The sequence below is a fragment of the Pristis pectinata genome, chromosome 3 (assembly GCF_009764475.1).
Source record: "Pristis pectinata isolate sPriPec2 chromosome 3, sPriPec2.1.pri, whole genome shotgun sequence".
In the NCBI taxonomy this organism is placed as follows: Eukaryota; Metazoa; Chordata; class Chondrichthyes; order Rhinopristiformes; family Pristidae; genus Pristis; species Pristis pectinata.
The window spans coordinates 41,958,549-41,975,739 of NC_067407.1; the positions used below are offsets into that span (position 1 = coordinate 41,958,549).

General features: G+C 38.6%; 1 protein-coding gene across 1 annotated transcript in view; it reads right to left on the bottom strand.

Annotated features, from left to right (window-relative positions):
• Nucleotides 1-1,419: 1,419 nt before the first annotated feature.
• Nucleotides 1,420-17,191, bottom strand: part of pgm1 (phosphoglucomutase 1) — a 65,984-nt gene continuing 50,212 nt past the window's right edge. Inside the window, exons 6-11 of the mRNA XM_052011385.1 lie at nt 16,074-16,228; nt 14,638-14,753; nt 13,723-13,858; nt 9,752-9,935; nt 7,864-7,998; nt 1,420-1,717 (exon numbers count right to left, since the gene is read on the bottom strand). Of these exons, the coding sequence (XP_051867345.1) occupies nt 1,628-1,717; nt 7,864-7,998; nt 9,752-9,935; nt 13,723-13,858; nt 14,638-14,753; nt 16,074-16,228 (816 nt within the window). The 3' untranslated portion in view covers nt 1,420-1,627. The remainder of the gene's footprint in view (nt 1,718-7,863; nt 7,999-9,751; nt 9,936-13,722; nt 13,859-14,637; nt 14,754-16,073; nt 16,229-17,191) is intronic.

Consider the following 17,191-nt stretch of genomic DNA (forward strand, 5'->3'; position numbering starts at 1 on the left):
ATTTGATGTTAAGGGGAAATGGTGATACTTCTACTTGAAGGTAATGGTAATTTCTGGGCAAAAATGTGGCACAATGTTAACTTGCCTATTATTATTCAAAATCCAACGGTGGCAAGGTCTTGCTGTGTTTGGGTACAAACTGTATCTCTGGTTGAGCCCTCATGAGTGAAGTTGTCCCCATAAGGAGATTGGGTGTGGCCACACATCACAGGATGGGTCTCCCAGTGTCTGCTCCGTTTATCCTGCTGTACAAAAGGCAATGACTGTACCCTTACTTCTGCGGGGTTACCGAAAATACAGCAGATACAACAAAGCAGGGTACCATCCTCAAAGAGCACTACATGGTGCTCCTGGCCTGTCCACATAACAATCTCATTTCGAGGACTCCAAGGGGAGTCTCAATTCTTATAGCCTTGTAATTGCAGCTTGAGTTTTGCTCTACAGTACGTGGGGAAGCTTGGAATCCAGGCAAGTCAGTATGCCTGTGGTACTCGAAGCTTTCAATTCAAGGAGACAAATACCAATCTCCTCAAACCGAACAGCAGTGAGAAACCAGGTGCTATAAGCTATACAGCGTGCTCTTCAGGGTAAGCATTCAGGGCGATGGAAGTTTTCTCCTTCAAATGCAGCACGGTCCAGACAGGTGTGGTTGGAGCTGTGCATGGACTTCTGTGACCATTTAGAATACCTGAACCTCTAGAAACACTGTTTTTCAGATGCACTGATAAAACTTGTGTTTGGAAGACTGTTGGAGCATCCTCCTGCAACTTCCTATGGAGATTATCTTAGTTTCTCCCTTGGCTGCTCCTGATTCATGCTGGAGGTCTATTAAGTCCATTAGTAGAGCACCCAGGTTTAATATGCTTCAACTTAAGAGAAAGGAAACATCTCCACAATGTCAAAGTGAGGTGCAGCAAAGCACAGTATCGCTTCCTCTCAAATGAATCCCCAATAAATCTGAAAGTAATTTTGTGATCCTTTGAAATATTTCAGGCACCTGGCTTCTTCCTACTATTCACAATCAACTTAATGCAACAATTCTGGCAAAAATAAAAAAGTAATGTGATTGAATTTCTGGGTCATCCTGAACATGCAATATAATGATCCACAAAATTTCTCTGGTGAATTGAATGAACTAATAAATGACCATTTTGTGACTTAACTAGCATACACAAATGAACACATTAATAACTCCCGTAAGGATCAACATTTTCCCCCCATCCATTATTAAAAAAATGCACTATTTTTGTTGATACTTGTTTACCTTACCTTAAAATAGCGTATGGTATCTTTTATGTTACAATTTGCACAGTTTCCAGTTGCAATACAGAACTGGTATTGATATGGGATATTATACATAGTTGTGAACTAAAATTAATTTTAGTTTTCATTGCAGTTTGAAAAAAATACATCAATAAAGAGTATATAATATATATTTAATGACATTTTTAATACAACTTTTTTTTAAACCTATGTTCAGTTTTTCTTGAAAGGCCATAATATTCTGAAAACAGTGCAAGATGATAGTTTACAATAACACTTCACATTTTTCAGGTTTTTTTTTTAATATATATATCTTTAGTTAATTCTTCTCCATTATTTTATCTTCCGATTTAATACTAGATATTTATGTGATCACTGTTGGCTTGGTGCGACCTGTTCGCTCATGAATCTGAGAAAACTTCAGAGCAATTTTTATTAGAGGGCTGAGCATCGCCTGTAAAAGAAACAGAAATCAGATTAAAAAAAAGTGTGCACACACACTTATGCACGCTCCTTTTTCTCCCCCTTGTGCTTAGATCTCTCCCATCTCTGCACCATCTGCAGCTGACAAGGCTGCTTTCAGGACAGATGCTAGGAATTAGTCCTGTAGCTCTACAGGAGAGCAAGAGGCCATGTGTAGAGAACAGGAAGGTGACAGGCTATGTGTAAAGAGGAGGAGCAGAGTGTAAAAACTGAGAGTAAAAGGAAGAGTTTAACATGTGCAAGATTGTATTTAAATGGCAGAATGGGAGGCTGAATATAGAGTGAAGATCAAGTTTATTAAGTGGGAGAACACTTTGGGATTTAAAATGTGATCTCTCTGAAGGGCAGGTGACAAAAGGTTATCTGTGGCTTTCCAAATTGGGAAAGGGATTTAAATATAAAGCACTAAATTTAAAAGAAACCAATTCTGCAATAAACTTAAAGTTTAAACCAGGAAGACAGGGGTAAAAAATTAAAGATATGGGTAATTCACCTGGAAGTTCAATTGGGATAACACATTAATGTGTACCTAAAGAGTAAAGGAGAAACAATGAAGTTTCACTGATCATGAACAACCACCATGGCTTCAAAGTGTAGTGCAGCAAAGACCAGCAAGCTCTCCTCTCAAATGAATCCCCGATAAATCTGGTAGTAATTGGTGATCCTTTTAAACATTTCACATGCATGGTTTCTTCCTACTATTTAGATCAGACCTGCTCCACGTGGCCCAATGGGCTAAATAATGCAACCAACACAATGTGGTAGGATAAATGAGTCTGCAGAGACTCAATTCTTACATCACGTAGAAACTTCAGGATTCTAGGAACAACATGTGCAGAAAGTACCTCCAGTTGATCAAATTTAAACTAAGGATTTCCAAGCTGGAAGGGCAGCTGGAATAAATCTTGAACACAAGGGAGGCTGAGCATATCCTGAATCTGTGTGTTCCAGGATGTCATTGCTATTCAGGGTAGCAAGTGGGTGACCATCCCAAAGTGCAGGAGTAAGGAAGAATCTCCATGCAATACACCAGTCAATGATGAGTGCTCAGCATTAGGACAAATGGGCTGATGATGCCCTGAACAAACACAAACAATGGGCAGTGTAATGGTGGTGGAGGACGGCGAGTGGTGAAAACATCCAGGCATTGAAATGCATTAGTGTCTGGGGATCCCATTGTCCAAGAATAAGTTGTGGGCAGATACTTCCCACTTGATGTGCTGATTCCCTGAAGTTAATAGAATGTTACAGAATGTTCAGGGTATTCTACAGGGAAGCTGTGGGAAAAGAAATAGATTAAAAAATGGCTAGATAATGGTGCTGGATGGAGGGCTTCAGATTCTTGGTGCACTGGGGGACAATTGGACCCGATCTAAATGAATGGGTTGTGCTTCAGGAGGCCTTGGATTAGTGTTCTTATGAGGACATTCTCTAGACCGGTGGTGGTGGTGGGGTTTAAAAGATAAATAGGCAGGGGAATGGACACCAGCATATAGTTGTACAAGAGATCTACAAAGACGTGGGAGTGTCGTATTGTACTAGAGTGGGAAATAGTCTGCTTCCACTCAATTCTATACTGTGAGAGTATATAGATGACAAAAACAGGTTTAGAAGACATATCAGTAAATACACAATGTATGGTAAATAAGGTTCGTGAGTTACAATCATAAATATCTGCACGGAAATGGTATAGTGGTAATGAATGAAACGTAACTGGGGAAAAAAGGGGCCGGACTGCACAAAGTATTCAGAAGAGATAGGGAAGGGGAAGAAAAGGCAAGTGTGATAGTACTGATTAAGTAAGATAAAATGGATAAAATGATAGAGAAAGAATCTCATTGTGCAAACAATAGATCCATGTGGTTGGAAGTTAAGGATAAAAAAGGTGTTTTATACTACTGGGGGTCATCTCTATATCACTAAATAGAGAGAGGGAAAAAGTGGGGCAGACTTACCAGAAAATTAAATGTGCAATAATTGTAGGGTGGTGATATTGGGGAATTTCAATTACCCCAAATGGAATAATTTGAGTACTGGGGCAAAGTGGGGAGGAATTTCTGAAATATGTTGAAAACTTCCATTGTCAGCAGGATCAATACAGTGAAGAAGGATCCATTGCTGTATCTGTTTCTGGAGAATGAAATAAGCCAAATGGACCAAGTGTACATGATTGAAAAGTGAGGATCATCAAACAAGGTTTAGGTTGACAATGAACAAGGACAAGTACCAAACTGCAGAAGAACTTCTTTACTGGAGGAAGGCCAACTTCAATGGGATGGGGGGAGGGGGGTTGGGGAGGTGGTGGTGGTGGGTGTAATCTGGGTTTGGTAAAGTGGAAGCTAAACTTGCAAGAAAACAATGGGAGACTTTTGAACAGGGGATGTTTCAAGCTGAAGGTAAATATACATCTTTCCTGGGAATATCAGGCTCAAGGTGACTCAAAGTGGAGATCGAGCATTGGGAACGGTACTGAGAACATCAAGATCATCCATCAGGAGCACACATCAGGATGCCCTATGTAGGAAGCAGAAGGAGAACACCACCTCAAGCTACCCACCTCCAACCATGAGCCCCATCTTTGGAAGAGTCTACAGATCCCACATTGGCTTCATTAGCCACTTCAGAACCCACAAAACCAGTGGAAACAAGTCATCCTTGATCCTGAGGGACTGCCTAAGATAACAAACAAGTGTGAAGAGGGAAATGGGGGGGGGGGGGGGGGGGGGGAGGCTCAGTGACAATTGGGGACCAGGAAAGTAACATGTCAAGAGAAGAAAGGCAAGGCTCAAATATTTAAACGAGTACTTTGTACTGGTCTTTACCAAGGAAAAGAACGCAGTCTCAATAAAAGTGGAAGCAGTAGAGATAATGGGTCTAGGGCTGAGGGATTTCAGCTATAATGTTAGACTGGAGAAGCCTGGGTTGTTCTCCTTGCAGCCACAGAGGTTGAGAATTTAACAAGATCATGGTGGACTTATATAGGGCAATAGAGAGAAGCAGAGCAGACAAGATTCAAAGTGATGGGTAAAAGCTACAGGAGATGGGAGGATTTTTTTTTAAAAAGCAGTTTTGATTTTAAAAATAAAGTTCAGAATTTGGGTGTCATTTATTGCTCTGGAAGTCATTGACTACAAGGGCAATGGATTCTAAATGTGATTCCATCAGGACTTTCAAAAGTGAATTGGATAATTGAGGGGAAAGTAATTTGGAGGGCTACAACAATAAACAGGGAATGTGGCCAAGTAGATTGCTCTACAAGGAACCAATTGACCAAATCACCTTCTTATGCACCATAATGATTCAATGCTTGAAATAAACCCGAGGATTGCAATCTCTCTGAATTTTGGTGATAAAAAAGTGGACACTTCCAAAATAATGTTGTGTGAATTCAATTTTGTCTTACTTCCACTCTGCTATTTTGTCTGCACAATTCAGAGTTCAACTTATTTTGTAGTTTATTGCTTTAAAATAAATGTTTGGATTTTTTTTTTAAAGAGTTGAGTCTTTCTGTTTTAGTCTGTTCTGTTGTATACCATATCATGCGGAGCAAACTAAGGTGTGGATCTTTAAGGTTTTTTATTCCATGGAAAAAGTCACGTTCTTCCCTCTGCTCCTCTAAAATGTCATGGTTGAGATTGAACTTCCAACAGCACAAGGAATCACATTTGTTAACCAGTGACACATTTTACAGCATGCACTTTAGTGTTTCAATAAATTGCAACATTGCACTACATTATCTTTAAGATTTTCTGGTCCCTTTCTCTTGAAGGCATTGAGTGACTCTGGACAATTTTACTGGCGATGGAGCCCACTTGTGCCCCATCCAAGTGGCCACTCTTCCTGTGTGGACCTAGAAGCTGATTTATTTCCTGTGTTATACAGTAGGTGTTAATCTGGGGAAGCAACACACGTGAAAGAAACACATGTACACTTTCCACTAAAAGTCACACATGGAAGGAGAACTCTGGCCGCACTTTCTTCACTTTCACACAGGATCTCTTGGACCATAAACATAATCCCAGATGCTACCCTAAGATCAGACAAGGTCAAATCTGGAAACTTCTTGGTTTGCAAGACACCATTTCCATTTAACCATCAAGACATTACAGACTATTCCTTATATTTTTAAATCAATAAAACTGTCAACATTTTTAACTCTATACCCAAAGCATTGCTTTATGCATGTTTGTTGTCACAGAATTAAAATTCAAGTCAATAATTTAAAAGGGAATAATTAACATTGCACACATAAGTACAGACCCATAACCAAGTAAACAGCCCATTCAATGTGTTTCTATTTAAACAAGCTGGAGACTGCTAACCAAGTCAACAACTCCAGCCAGATGTTGCTAATGTTGGTAGATGAACAACTTAAATTTTCAGTTACTCTGCTGTCAACCTTATGGGTCATTATGACAAAATGCTAAGGAAATACATTGTACACCTGGAGAAAAATAGCATTTTCTACTCATTTTCTTCTCGCAGCTTGAGAGCACAATGTTCCATTAGTGCTGGCTACCCTCATACCTATTACAATGAACCTTAGTGATCTGAGATAGTAACAGCGAGCAGAGAGCACAGTACTTGACTGTTGAGATACGAAGCTAATGTCTTCAAGATAGATCCCTGAATACAAACAAAAAGGAACACGAGCTAATTTGTTTTTCTTATGTCATTGCTGCAGAGGCATTGAATCAAACTGTAGTAGCACTATCTCCGATTAACTATTATCAATAGAGATTGGGAACAAACTTCCAAGTCTATGGCTATGACCACATCTTGCAACTCGCTTACAAGCCAGATCACTGGGAGCCATCCAGTTAGTAAATGAACCACACTAACTAGGAAGTTACACAAGGGAGCTCCCCCACCCATACTCCGCCAATTAATTTCAATCGGTGTAACAGAGCTCTCTTTAGCTTCAATAATCCATAATAAAAGGAGAAAATTAAATTCTTATGGTGTCACTGCTGACCTCTGCAGCATCTCTGGCTAGAAGCAAATCTATAAGTGAGAACGCAATTGGACTTGGATGCAACAATTCTCCTCCGTTGAAAAACCAGGAAACACTAACTATCAAGGCTCACACGTGAATAAAATGCAAGGTAGTGTTGGTGAGAGCTATGTCTTAGCTATAATTAATTGCCTTCAGATGCTGAGAGAGGGAAGAAAACCAGTTATGCCACATTAAGATTTCATCTTGAAGTTCCGAACCATCCAACACTTTATATTATGGATAAAACAAACAGATTTTTTTCAATTAACATTTCCAACAAAAAAATCATTCCCAACTAAACTAACAGATAAGATCCAACAGCACAGTATGATATATTCATAAGATCAAATATATATTTTAGAAAACTGGAAATTACTGAGCCAAATGTTTAAAAGAAAACAACAAGAAGGTCAAAATAAAAATCTGACACAAAATGAATTATACATGATTACTTAATTGTTCAACATTCACAGTTGGACAGATTTCATATATTCCTTTACTGACAAACCTTGTAGAATAGTTGTTTGTATAGGCAATAGAATATCATGCAATATCTTTTAGTTTTTTTTTCCCTAAATGTGGGAAGAAGTTGATCTATTATCAGAACTTCTCTATTATTGCCATGGAAAATTAGGCTGAGATGTTCCTAATAAGTGCTTGACCACTGGCTGGAAAATCATGCAGATTGTCATCCAAGACTGGGCATTTAATTTGTTAGAAAATCAAAGTACAATATAGCAGGCAAATTGTGGGCCAGATAGCATTTTCCAATTACTGAAATTGCTCATGCACTGCTGTTTAAGTTTGGTTTGCTCTAAACCAACTTATTAGGAAGTCATCACTTTTCACCCGAAATATCTCAACACATAATTCTGACAAAACATCATACCTCATCAATTAAATTGCAGATTTCAACTAAGATTGCAGGAGGAAGTAAAATTATACTCTTCTCTAGAAATCCAGATCAGGCCTTCAGTAAAAATGAACTTCTCTGCTATTGTCTTACAGCTCATATTAACATACTTTGGAGAAGCGGTGCCTAGCAGCAGATCTCAAGATACAGTGTTTAGATTAAAGACGAGGATGGGGATTAAAAGTCACTTTGTATACAAAATATTTACCTGTGGATCTTGGAAGATTTTACAAGCATCTTTATAGTAGCTATCAATATAGATTCTGATGGTTGCTCCAGCACTGCCAGTTCCACTTAATCTAAAGATAAGGCGTGATCCGTCTGTGAAAATGATTCTCAATCCCTGTCAACATAAGATTTATCACAATTATTCACAAGCTGACACTGATGCTGTGACCTGTTAATGATATGGCTAATATTCTAAATATACACAGCCTGCTGCTATCATGAGTTACTGGTGCATAAGAAATGTAAAAGTAGAACATCTGTAATATCTTCTAGCAGGAAATTAACAAAGGTATTCATAACAGTTCTGGAGATTTAATTCCCAGTCTTTGATGAGTTAACAGACTGGTGTTAGAATAGCAATTGTATGCTCCAATTGTTCTTGGCTATCTGGGGTAAAAGGCAAAAGAGAAAAGCCGTAATCCTCTCTCAGCTCCTCCTGGGTGGTGTGTGTGCATGAATTTCCAATTAATGCAGAACTTGTCTTTGGTTAATACCTTCCACAGGTGTTCCAGTAGAATATCTTGCCAAATTTTTTTTAGGCTTATATCTAAAGGAAAGGCATGAAGATGATCTATCCCAGGGCTGGAGGCATCTATACAAACTAGATAATCAGCCAGCAACTTGAGCAAGAAAATTGACAAAACTACAAGAAATTAATTACCAATGGCTATTGATCTTAGCCTGAAAGGAAATTGATATTTCAGTCTGGTAATATTTTGTTAAATCCTAAATGGATTGCAAAAGCTACTAGTTACATTGAAATATTCAATGTGTAAAAGTGAAATAAAATTTGAAACTTTTGCCCTTCGGACTTTGCAAAATTCTTCCTATTTAACCACTTTTATTCTGATGTGATGGATTTCAGGCATTTACTATGGATATTGCATGTTCCAAAATTAGAGATGTGCCATAATCTATTTTAGACTAAAAGCTCTGTACTATTCCAATATAAATGTTTTTTGTCTGAACTTCTGACTCTGAATGAAGTTGATAACAGTCAGCAACAATGAGTGGCATTTTATGATTTAGGTTTGTTAACATTTTAAAATCACATTGCTTTTTAAAATTTAGCCCACAAAGGAACTACATTGTCTGCAATAAAGGAGATTTTCATTACTGAACAGAAAAGGATTAAAGTTCTAACCAACTGCAGCTCATGGTCACAATGAATTACAGAAAACAGGAGCAGGAGTAGGACACGCAACCCTTCGAGCCTTCTTTGCCATTCAATATGATCACAGTTTATCGTATATTTCAATACCATATTCTCACTCTCTCCCTTTGCATCTAGAAATTTATCTATCTCCTTTTTAAATATATTCTGCAATTTTGCCTCTGCAGTCCTCTGATGATAATTCTACAGATTCATTACTCTTCAGAAATTATTTCTCATCTCAGTCTTGAATCTCTTGGAAATTGTAATCTTTTGTTATCAGCATGCCTGCCATGGGAAACATCCATCCTGCACCCAGTCTGAATTTTGTAAGTTTAAATTAGATCCCCTCTTGTCCTTCCAAATTCTAGTAAATATAAACCTACTTAACCTAATCAGTCTTGTTCTATCAATGCAGCTCTAACAAGTTATTTTAAAAAACAGCATCTGAATTTCTTATCAATTGTATAGGTAACTGCAGCTGCTTTCCCATTTTTTGTTCTTTCCCGCACCAATATCTTTGATTGGCAACTCTAAAGAAAGTAAATTGTTAGAAGTCAGCACCTGTATTTCTTTCCCACCTTGTCCCCCAAGGTATATATTGGAGCACGATCTTCTAGATTCACACAGGTTTAAAGTTACTGACATGTCACCTCTTAATGTACCTCCATGGAGAACTAAATATTATGCAATAACATCATATCTACATCTCTACCTGATTTCTGGAGATACTGCCATCAACAGGGTCACAGTATTCAAAATTATCAGCCTTTTCCACAACGTATTCTTCCTCACAAACTGTGAATTTATGGCCAGTGAAAGCACGGTCTAACATTACAGTCTCCATATCCTTCATTATCTTGCTTGCTGCTACAGCATCTACTTCCTCATAATCGTACCTGTCACAGAAAAACTTAAGTGAATAATGTGCATACAGCTAATTAAGAGGCATTTTTACATAAGTATTTGGGATTATGAAGGTAAATGTGATATTGCTTCCAAGAGTGTAATACCAGTATTCTGTTTTAAGATTATCACAAGGAATTCATGGTAGGTTAGAAATTTTATAAATCACGACCAAAGAAATCATCACTAAGGGAGAATCCAGTTATTTTAGAAGGGAATTGGACATTTGCTTCTTTTGGAATAAGAGCAGGAGAAGGAGATTAGACTCTGGTTCATGAGGATAAAAATATATGTGCAAACTTGATGGAACAAAAGCTGTATTTCTATTCAGTAATTCTAACTGATTTACATACTGGTTCAAGTGTATGTTATAGTAAGAAGTCAGTGTGATCATTTTTTTGCCATTTCTTAATCCCAGTTAAATTTCATTTCCTTCCTTGTTCTCCTGAAGGTGTTGGTTATTATGAGAGAATACTTCCCTAAAAATTCGATCTTCTTGATAACTCACTCCAGAAGTTATTCTTTATGTGCAGATTTGGATTGTATGCTATGTGTAGGGTTTCCCACCTGACCCTAATCAAATTCCTACATACACACTTTTGGAGAGGGCTGACTGGATAAAAATAAGAATCAAAAGCTACAGAAAATTTACCTAACACTCACCAAGCCAAAGACCAATGTTAGAGCCAAAATCAAGGTCTGCTGGACTGGAAAGTAGCTTCAATTAACCCAAATTTAGTACTTTCTAGTCTTCATGGCTTGGCATCACACATCATGCATATTAAATGCCAACATCTGGGGAGTTCAAACATTTTATTCAGACAGAATCCTGATAATGTAACTGTACCCCATAGTTCCACATTAAATGTCACATGAAGGTTGAAATGTCAAATCAAAGCAGCTCCTTCCAATCAAGTAAAAATTAAATTTTCACCAACTAATTTACTATAATTTATCATTCCATATTTGAGTAAAGATGACAAATGTAGTCAAAATAAGATCCAATTATTAGTGTGAAATAAGCTAAGTGCAGCTCTTGGACACTTGTGATCACTAGCCAACACTCCGAATTGCCCAGTTTAAACTTCTTCTCTGAAATAAAACAGAAATGCTTCATCGTGTCAGGCACCTTCTGGGGACATAGAAACAAAATTAACACTTCAGATAAAGGCCCTTTGGCAGAACTGAGAGACAGAGAAAACAAGTTGGTTTTAAATTACAGAGAGGGTGGGGTGTGGGATGAATCCCTTTCTGAATCTCTGTCTCAGTCTCAGGGACAGGCTAGCAACAAACGTGTATTACAAGCCGAGAGGCTCTCACAGCTATCTTGACCATGCTTCTTCCCACCCTTCTCCTTTAAGAATTCCATTTTATTCCCCCAGTTGTTCTGTCTCCATCGTATTTGTTCCAATGATGAGACTTTCCACACAGGTGCCTCTATGATGTCTTCTTTTTTTCCCCAAGCTATGGCTTCTTTTTGACATAGTTGATGGAGCATAAAACACTTCTGATTTATTCCTGGGCACCTCCATGCTCACTCTCTCTCTTTCTGGACAGAGCAAGGACAGAATTCCTCTGGTACTCACCTTTTGCCCATCAGCCTTCGTGGTCAACAGGTTATCCTTGGCAATTTCTGCCACTTTCTTGGCCTCACCTCACCAGATATTTTCACCTTGTCCTATCCAGTTCTCCCCCAACCTCTGCAATTGAAGACCAACTTGTTTTCTCTCCTTCCCAGTGTGACAAAGGGCGTTTAGAGGTCAGAAGGCATGGGATCCAGGGAAACTTGGCCATGTGGATTCAGAATTAGCTTGCCTGTAGAAAGCAAAGGGTTGTGGTGGAGGGAGTGTGCTCAGATTGGAGGGCTGTGACTAGCGGTGTCCCACAAGGATCAGTTCTGGGACCTCTACTTTCTGTGATTTTTATTAATGACTTGGATGAGGGGGTAGAAGGGTGGGTTGGCAAGTTTGCAGACGACACAAAGGTCGGTGGTGTTGTGGATAGTGTGGCGGATTGTCAAAGATAGGATGTAGAGCTGGGCTGAGAAGTGGCAGATGGAGTTCCATCAGAAGTATGAGGTGGTACACTTTGGAAGGACAAACTCCAAGGCGGAATACAAAATTAATGGTAGGATTCTGGGTAGTGTGGGGGAGCAGAGGGACCTTGGGGTTCATATTCACAGATCCCTGAAAGTTGCCTCGCAGGTGTATAGGGTAGTTAGGAAAGCTAATGGGATGTTAGCATTCATAAGAAGTGGGATCGAGTTTAGGAGCTGTGAGGTAATGATGCAGCTCCACAAAACTCTGGTTAGCCCACACTTAGAGTACCGTGTCCAGTTCTGGTCACCTCATTATAAGAAGGACGTGGAAGCGTTGGAAAGGGTGCATAGGAGATTTACCAGGATGCTGCCTGGTTTAGAGAGTATGCATTATGAGGAGAGACTAAGGGAGCTAGGGCTTTACTCTTTGGAGAGAAGGAGGATGAGGGGAGACATGATAGAGGTATACAAAATATTAAGAGGAATAGATAGAGTAGACAGCCAGCACCTCTTTCCCAGGGCACCAAGGCTCAATACAAGAGGGCATGGCTTTAAAGTAATGGGTGGGAAGTTCAAGGGAGATATCAGAGGAAGGTTTTTTTTTACCCAGAAAGTGGTTGGTGCATGGAATGCGCTGCCTGGGGTGGTGGTGGAGGCAGGTACATTGGTCAAATTCAAGAGATTGCTCGATAAGCATATGGAGGAATTTAAAATAGAGGGATATGGGGGAGGTAGAGGTTAGATAGTCATAGGCGAGGTTTAAAGGTCAGCACAACATTGTGGGCCGAAGGGACTGTATTGTGCTGTACTGTTCTATGATTAACCTAAGATGTTAAATCTATTTCTCTCATTTTATTCCATATCCAGCATCGAAAGTCTCTTTTGCCTTCAAAAAACATGTTGCTTCAGTTTGCATAAATGGCAACTGCTCTGCAGCAGAACAAACATTCCAAGCAGCAAGGACTGTCCTTCTGAAAACATTTTTTTTCAAATCAAGATCTTTTAACAACTGAAGACAAATGAAAAAGCAGCATGGCATTCTTGCCCAGTCTGATGGCTAACCCCTTCTAGAATACTGTGTCTAGTTCACACACTGGGAGAATTAGAAGTCAGGTGATTTCGCACAGAGTAGGTTGTTGGCTCACACAGTGGATAAAGATTAATTACAATGCTTTCCCCCCCCCACAATTACACTTTACTTAATGTCAAATGAAACTGAACAAGTTTTTGGATGTGTTTGATATTGCAGCATACAAAATTGAGGCAGGATGTTTGGTAATATACTTCATGATAAATGTTACCAAACGATGAACATTTCTTTTCCTCCCCTCTCAGGGTCAAAGAGACATTTCCCAATTTATTTTTCCCCTACTGTAATTGTATTTATATCTATTGGTTCACCTTGTGGACTGCTCAGAGAGAAGTTTGGGGTTGTTCTGCCAGTTAACTGGGATGTATGCAGTCTATTCCTTTGGACTCATTTGCATTTCCTTATGTATGTATGGCATTTCTTTTTAGAAACATTGCTGAAAATAAATTGCAGGAGACACTGAGGCAATAATCAACAAAATCTCCTTCAAAGTTTTATCTCACTGGCAAATCATAATGTAGGATTTTTCATAATTTGAACATAAGGTGTGCAGATGAACAGAGGAGTAGGTTCCGGTACAATTTTTTTTGCCTGGAACCATGCACATTCATATGAAAAGCAAAGGAACCTTTTTTGAATTACGTGATCTGACCTGGTGAAAAAATTGCGACCATATTTCTGCCAGTGCTCCTGCATGATCACCTCCACGCTTTGTTTGCGTTTGGCAATAATGGACAGCCAGGCAAGCACAGCCCACAGACCATCTTTTTCACGAATGTGGTCAGATCCTTGAAAGGTAATGAAAATAACAGCTGCCATGAATCAAAGGTTCAATTAGAAAAAACACTGCAAGAATCATGGTGTGGGAATGCTGGCAGAAGGAACACATTTCCAATGTCTAATTAAGCAATCAAGGTTAGGTGAGATAAAGCAAAAGCTTTGCATCAAAACTGCCCTGAAAGTGTTAAATGTTCAAAAAATAAAGTTCCTTCTTTTGTATTCAAGGCTTTCATTTCTGAATATTGCCCAGTTACATGAGCTGGCCAATATTCGGAAACGAAAGCCTTGGAAGTTTTCCCTCCTTCCTCAGTATGAGCTATTGAAACCAAATACAGTTCCATCACAGTCAAATTTAATACAGAGCTTAATATATTTGTGTCTCAGTTACCTTCAGTTTTGATCCTCAGAAATACCTCTGTTATTCTTTTGAGAGTATGTTTCCAATAATATTGTCCCCAAGCCACAAGACCAAAGGGAGATGGCAGTTTTCTTTCAGATCACTAGCACTACATCTACTAGAAGATACACGACCAGGAATGGCTTAGCTACTGACTTTTCACTCACTGGAGTATTGGGAACGAGGGTGATCAGCTCTGCCAGATCATCATGTTTAAATTACTGTCTACTGCACAAAGTTGTGGATTTAGACTATACCTTAATGTTGAAAGTAGCGATTAAAAAAAATCTCACAATAATCAATTACAATAGTGAAAATTATTTCTAAACCTCTTATTTCATAATATTAATATCGCATTCATCTACCAATTAAGAAAATTAAATACCTTACCTGTTCCAAAGCTTTCTTCTCCACAAAGGGAAAGTTTATTGGCATCCATCAGATTTCCAAAGAATTTCCAGCCAGTAGGTGTCTCATACAAAGCTATTTTTGTAGCCTTGGCAACTCTTTAAAGAGATGAATTCAGGTCCAATTTTCAATTTTTCTTCATACGTTAAAAAATAAAGTTCAAAAAATTCATCTATAATTTATTGCAGAATTTGACCTCACAACTTTTGGATCCAGTTGTTGAGCAAAATAGAATGTAAAGGGAACCAAGGATATTTTCTTGGGAGTTTCAAAAGTGCAGGAGCAGGCAGAGAAACTTGTTACAAAATATAGTAGGAGTATAGTATAGTAAAATAAAAATATAGTAAGGACAGTTCATTGAACAGAACTGTTGAAAATCATCTATTGTGTCCGGAGTACAGAGATCGAGGAGGATCTTTTTGGAGGAGATGGGGGTTTTATTATGGTGACAGTCATAAGGGATATTATTTGTGATTAGAAGTGTATCAGTAGTTTGCCAGACCCAGAAACTCAGTTGGAAAAATGGATACAAATCTGAAGATAACAGACATGTTAAAAAAAAGCATAAGTATAAATGGATTGGACACAAGGAAGGTTTTTTTTGAGAAGTGGGCAATGATTATGATTGTTACAGGGATAGGAATGGCAACTGCTTGTAATGTTAATAATATAGCAAATGTGCAATCACAAGTTTAATGGAAATATTTTTAATAGTGATGGAAGGGTCTTGTAAAGACTATAAGCTTGCAGTAGGAAAGACAAGCCAAACTATATTCAAAATGCAGTGTAGGGAATTTTGAAATGAGTTTGGCTTGGTGTGCAAGTTTAGTAATATGCAAGCATTTTTGCCAAATGGTAAATAATGCCATTTCACCAAAAAGATGTTAAAGGAAATATTTTCTAGTCATTGGCAATCTTATCATCAGAGTCCCTCAAAAATCAATATTAATGAAAAGTTTTAATTCATACTCATTTGACTCCGTTTTAAACATTTAGATGAAGAAAATACCATTGGTTTTATTTTCTAGGAATGGTTACTGAGCTCAAAAGAATGTGGAACTTGAATTATCCATGTTATTGGATAGGTGATGTTTGCTGTAAATTTGACTAGGACACAATATTCAAATACATTATCAACCTTGATTAGTTTAATAATACTGTCTCCAGTTGAGAGCAAGTGATCTTTTGAAGCACCTTGCTTAATAACCGTTCTAAAGATTCTGTGGATTTGGTCAAAAGATTATCCCATGTTTCCATTAACAAAAATGCAAGGACATTTCAGAAGGCTATTAGTGTGCTCAATGTACGTTTTCCTGAAGGAGCTCCCAAAGACAAGGACTTCCCTTTAAGAAATTAAAACAGAAAACCAAGATGCTGTCACTCATTTAAGTTTCAGACCACAGGTAAATCATGCTCACCGATCCAGTGCTGCACTAGTGGGCATGCTGCGAGCAAATCCTCGAACACCAGTTTGTTGGAAGTACGGAATAGTGAAGATGTTTGCAGCAATTACAGCCACAGAATCAGATGGGTTGACAAAGAATCCATGCTTTCCAAGGATCATGTTCCGATCCTAGAGGAATAGAAGTATATTTTCATTTTATGTGATCAAATGTGATTTAACAGTATGCTTAGAAATTAATCAATTTGCGCTCTTATTTTTAAGACATTAATTGCACACTACACATAATTTAGGGAATTTCCCCCACCGTGATTGCACACATTTTATGATGAAATGCCGCCAATCAAAAAAACTGGACCAGGCATTTAGAGAGAGTCATAGAGAAATACAGAATGAAAATAAGCCCTTTGGTCCATTGAGTCCGTGCTAACCATCAACACCCATTTACACTAACACCACGTTAATCTCTTTTTTAAAAAAAATTCTCTTACATTCTCATCAACCCCTCCCCCCCCACTTTGCTGATGCACCAGGGGAAATTTACAGTGGCCAATTAATCTACCACCCTGTATGCATTTGGGACATGGGAGGACCCAGAGCACCAAGAAGAAACCCATGCAGTCAAAGTGAGAACGTGCAAACTCCATACAGATGACATCAAAGGTCAAGGTTAAATAAAATGCACATACATTATGAGTGCATTGTGCATTTTATTTGATTAACAGCGGAAACTGGATTAAAGATGAATGACCCATGTTAGGACACAATTCAACAAGGAGCATATCATGGTGAAAGTGAAACCTGTGGGACACTGCTGGAGATTTGCTTTTATATTTAATAAAGATTGTCTGTTTCCCTCCACAGATGCTGCCTGTCCCACTGAGTTTCCCCAGCTTTTAGTGTGTTGCTCCAGCATCTCCAGTCTCTTCTGTCTCGACTGTGTCAACTGAGTTTTATTTTAATAAAAGTAGTTGCACCCGCAACATGGGGTGGGATTGCAGGTTCTGGCTTGCCCCCAGCCAAATCACTGTCCCATGGCCAACCCAGCTTGATTGCAACCGATCATAACACTCAATTCCCCCCACGCTGCAATCTGCTTGCCACTAGGAGCATGCCTTTAAGGGTTAATACCCT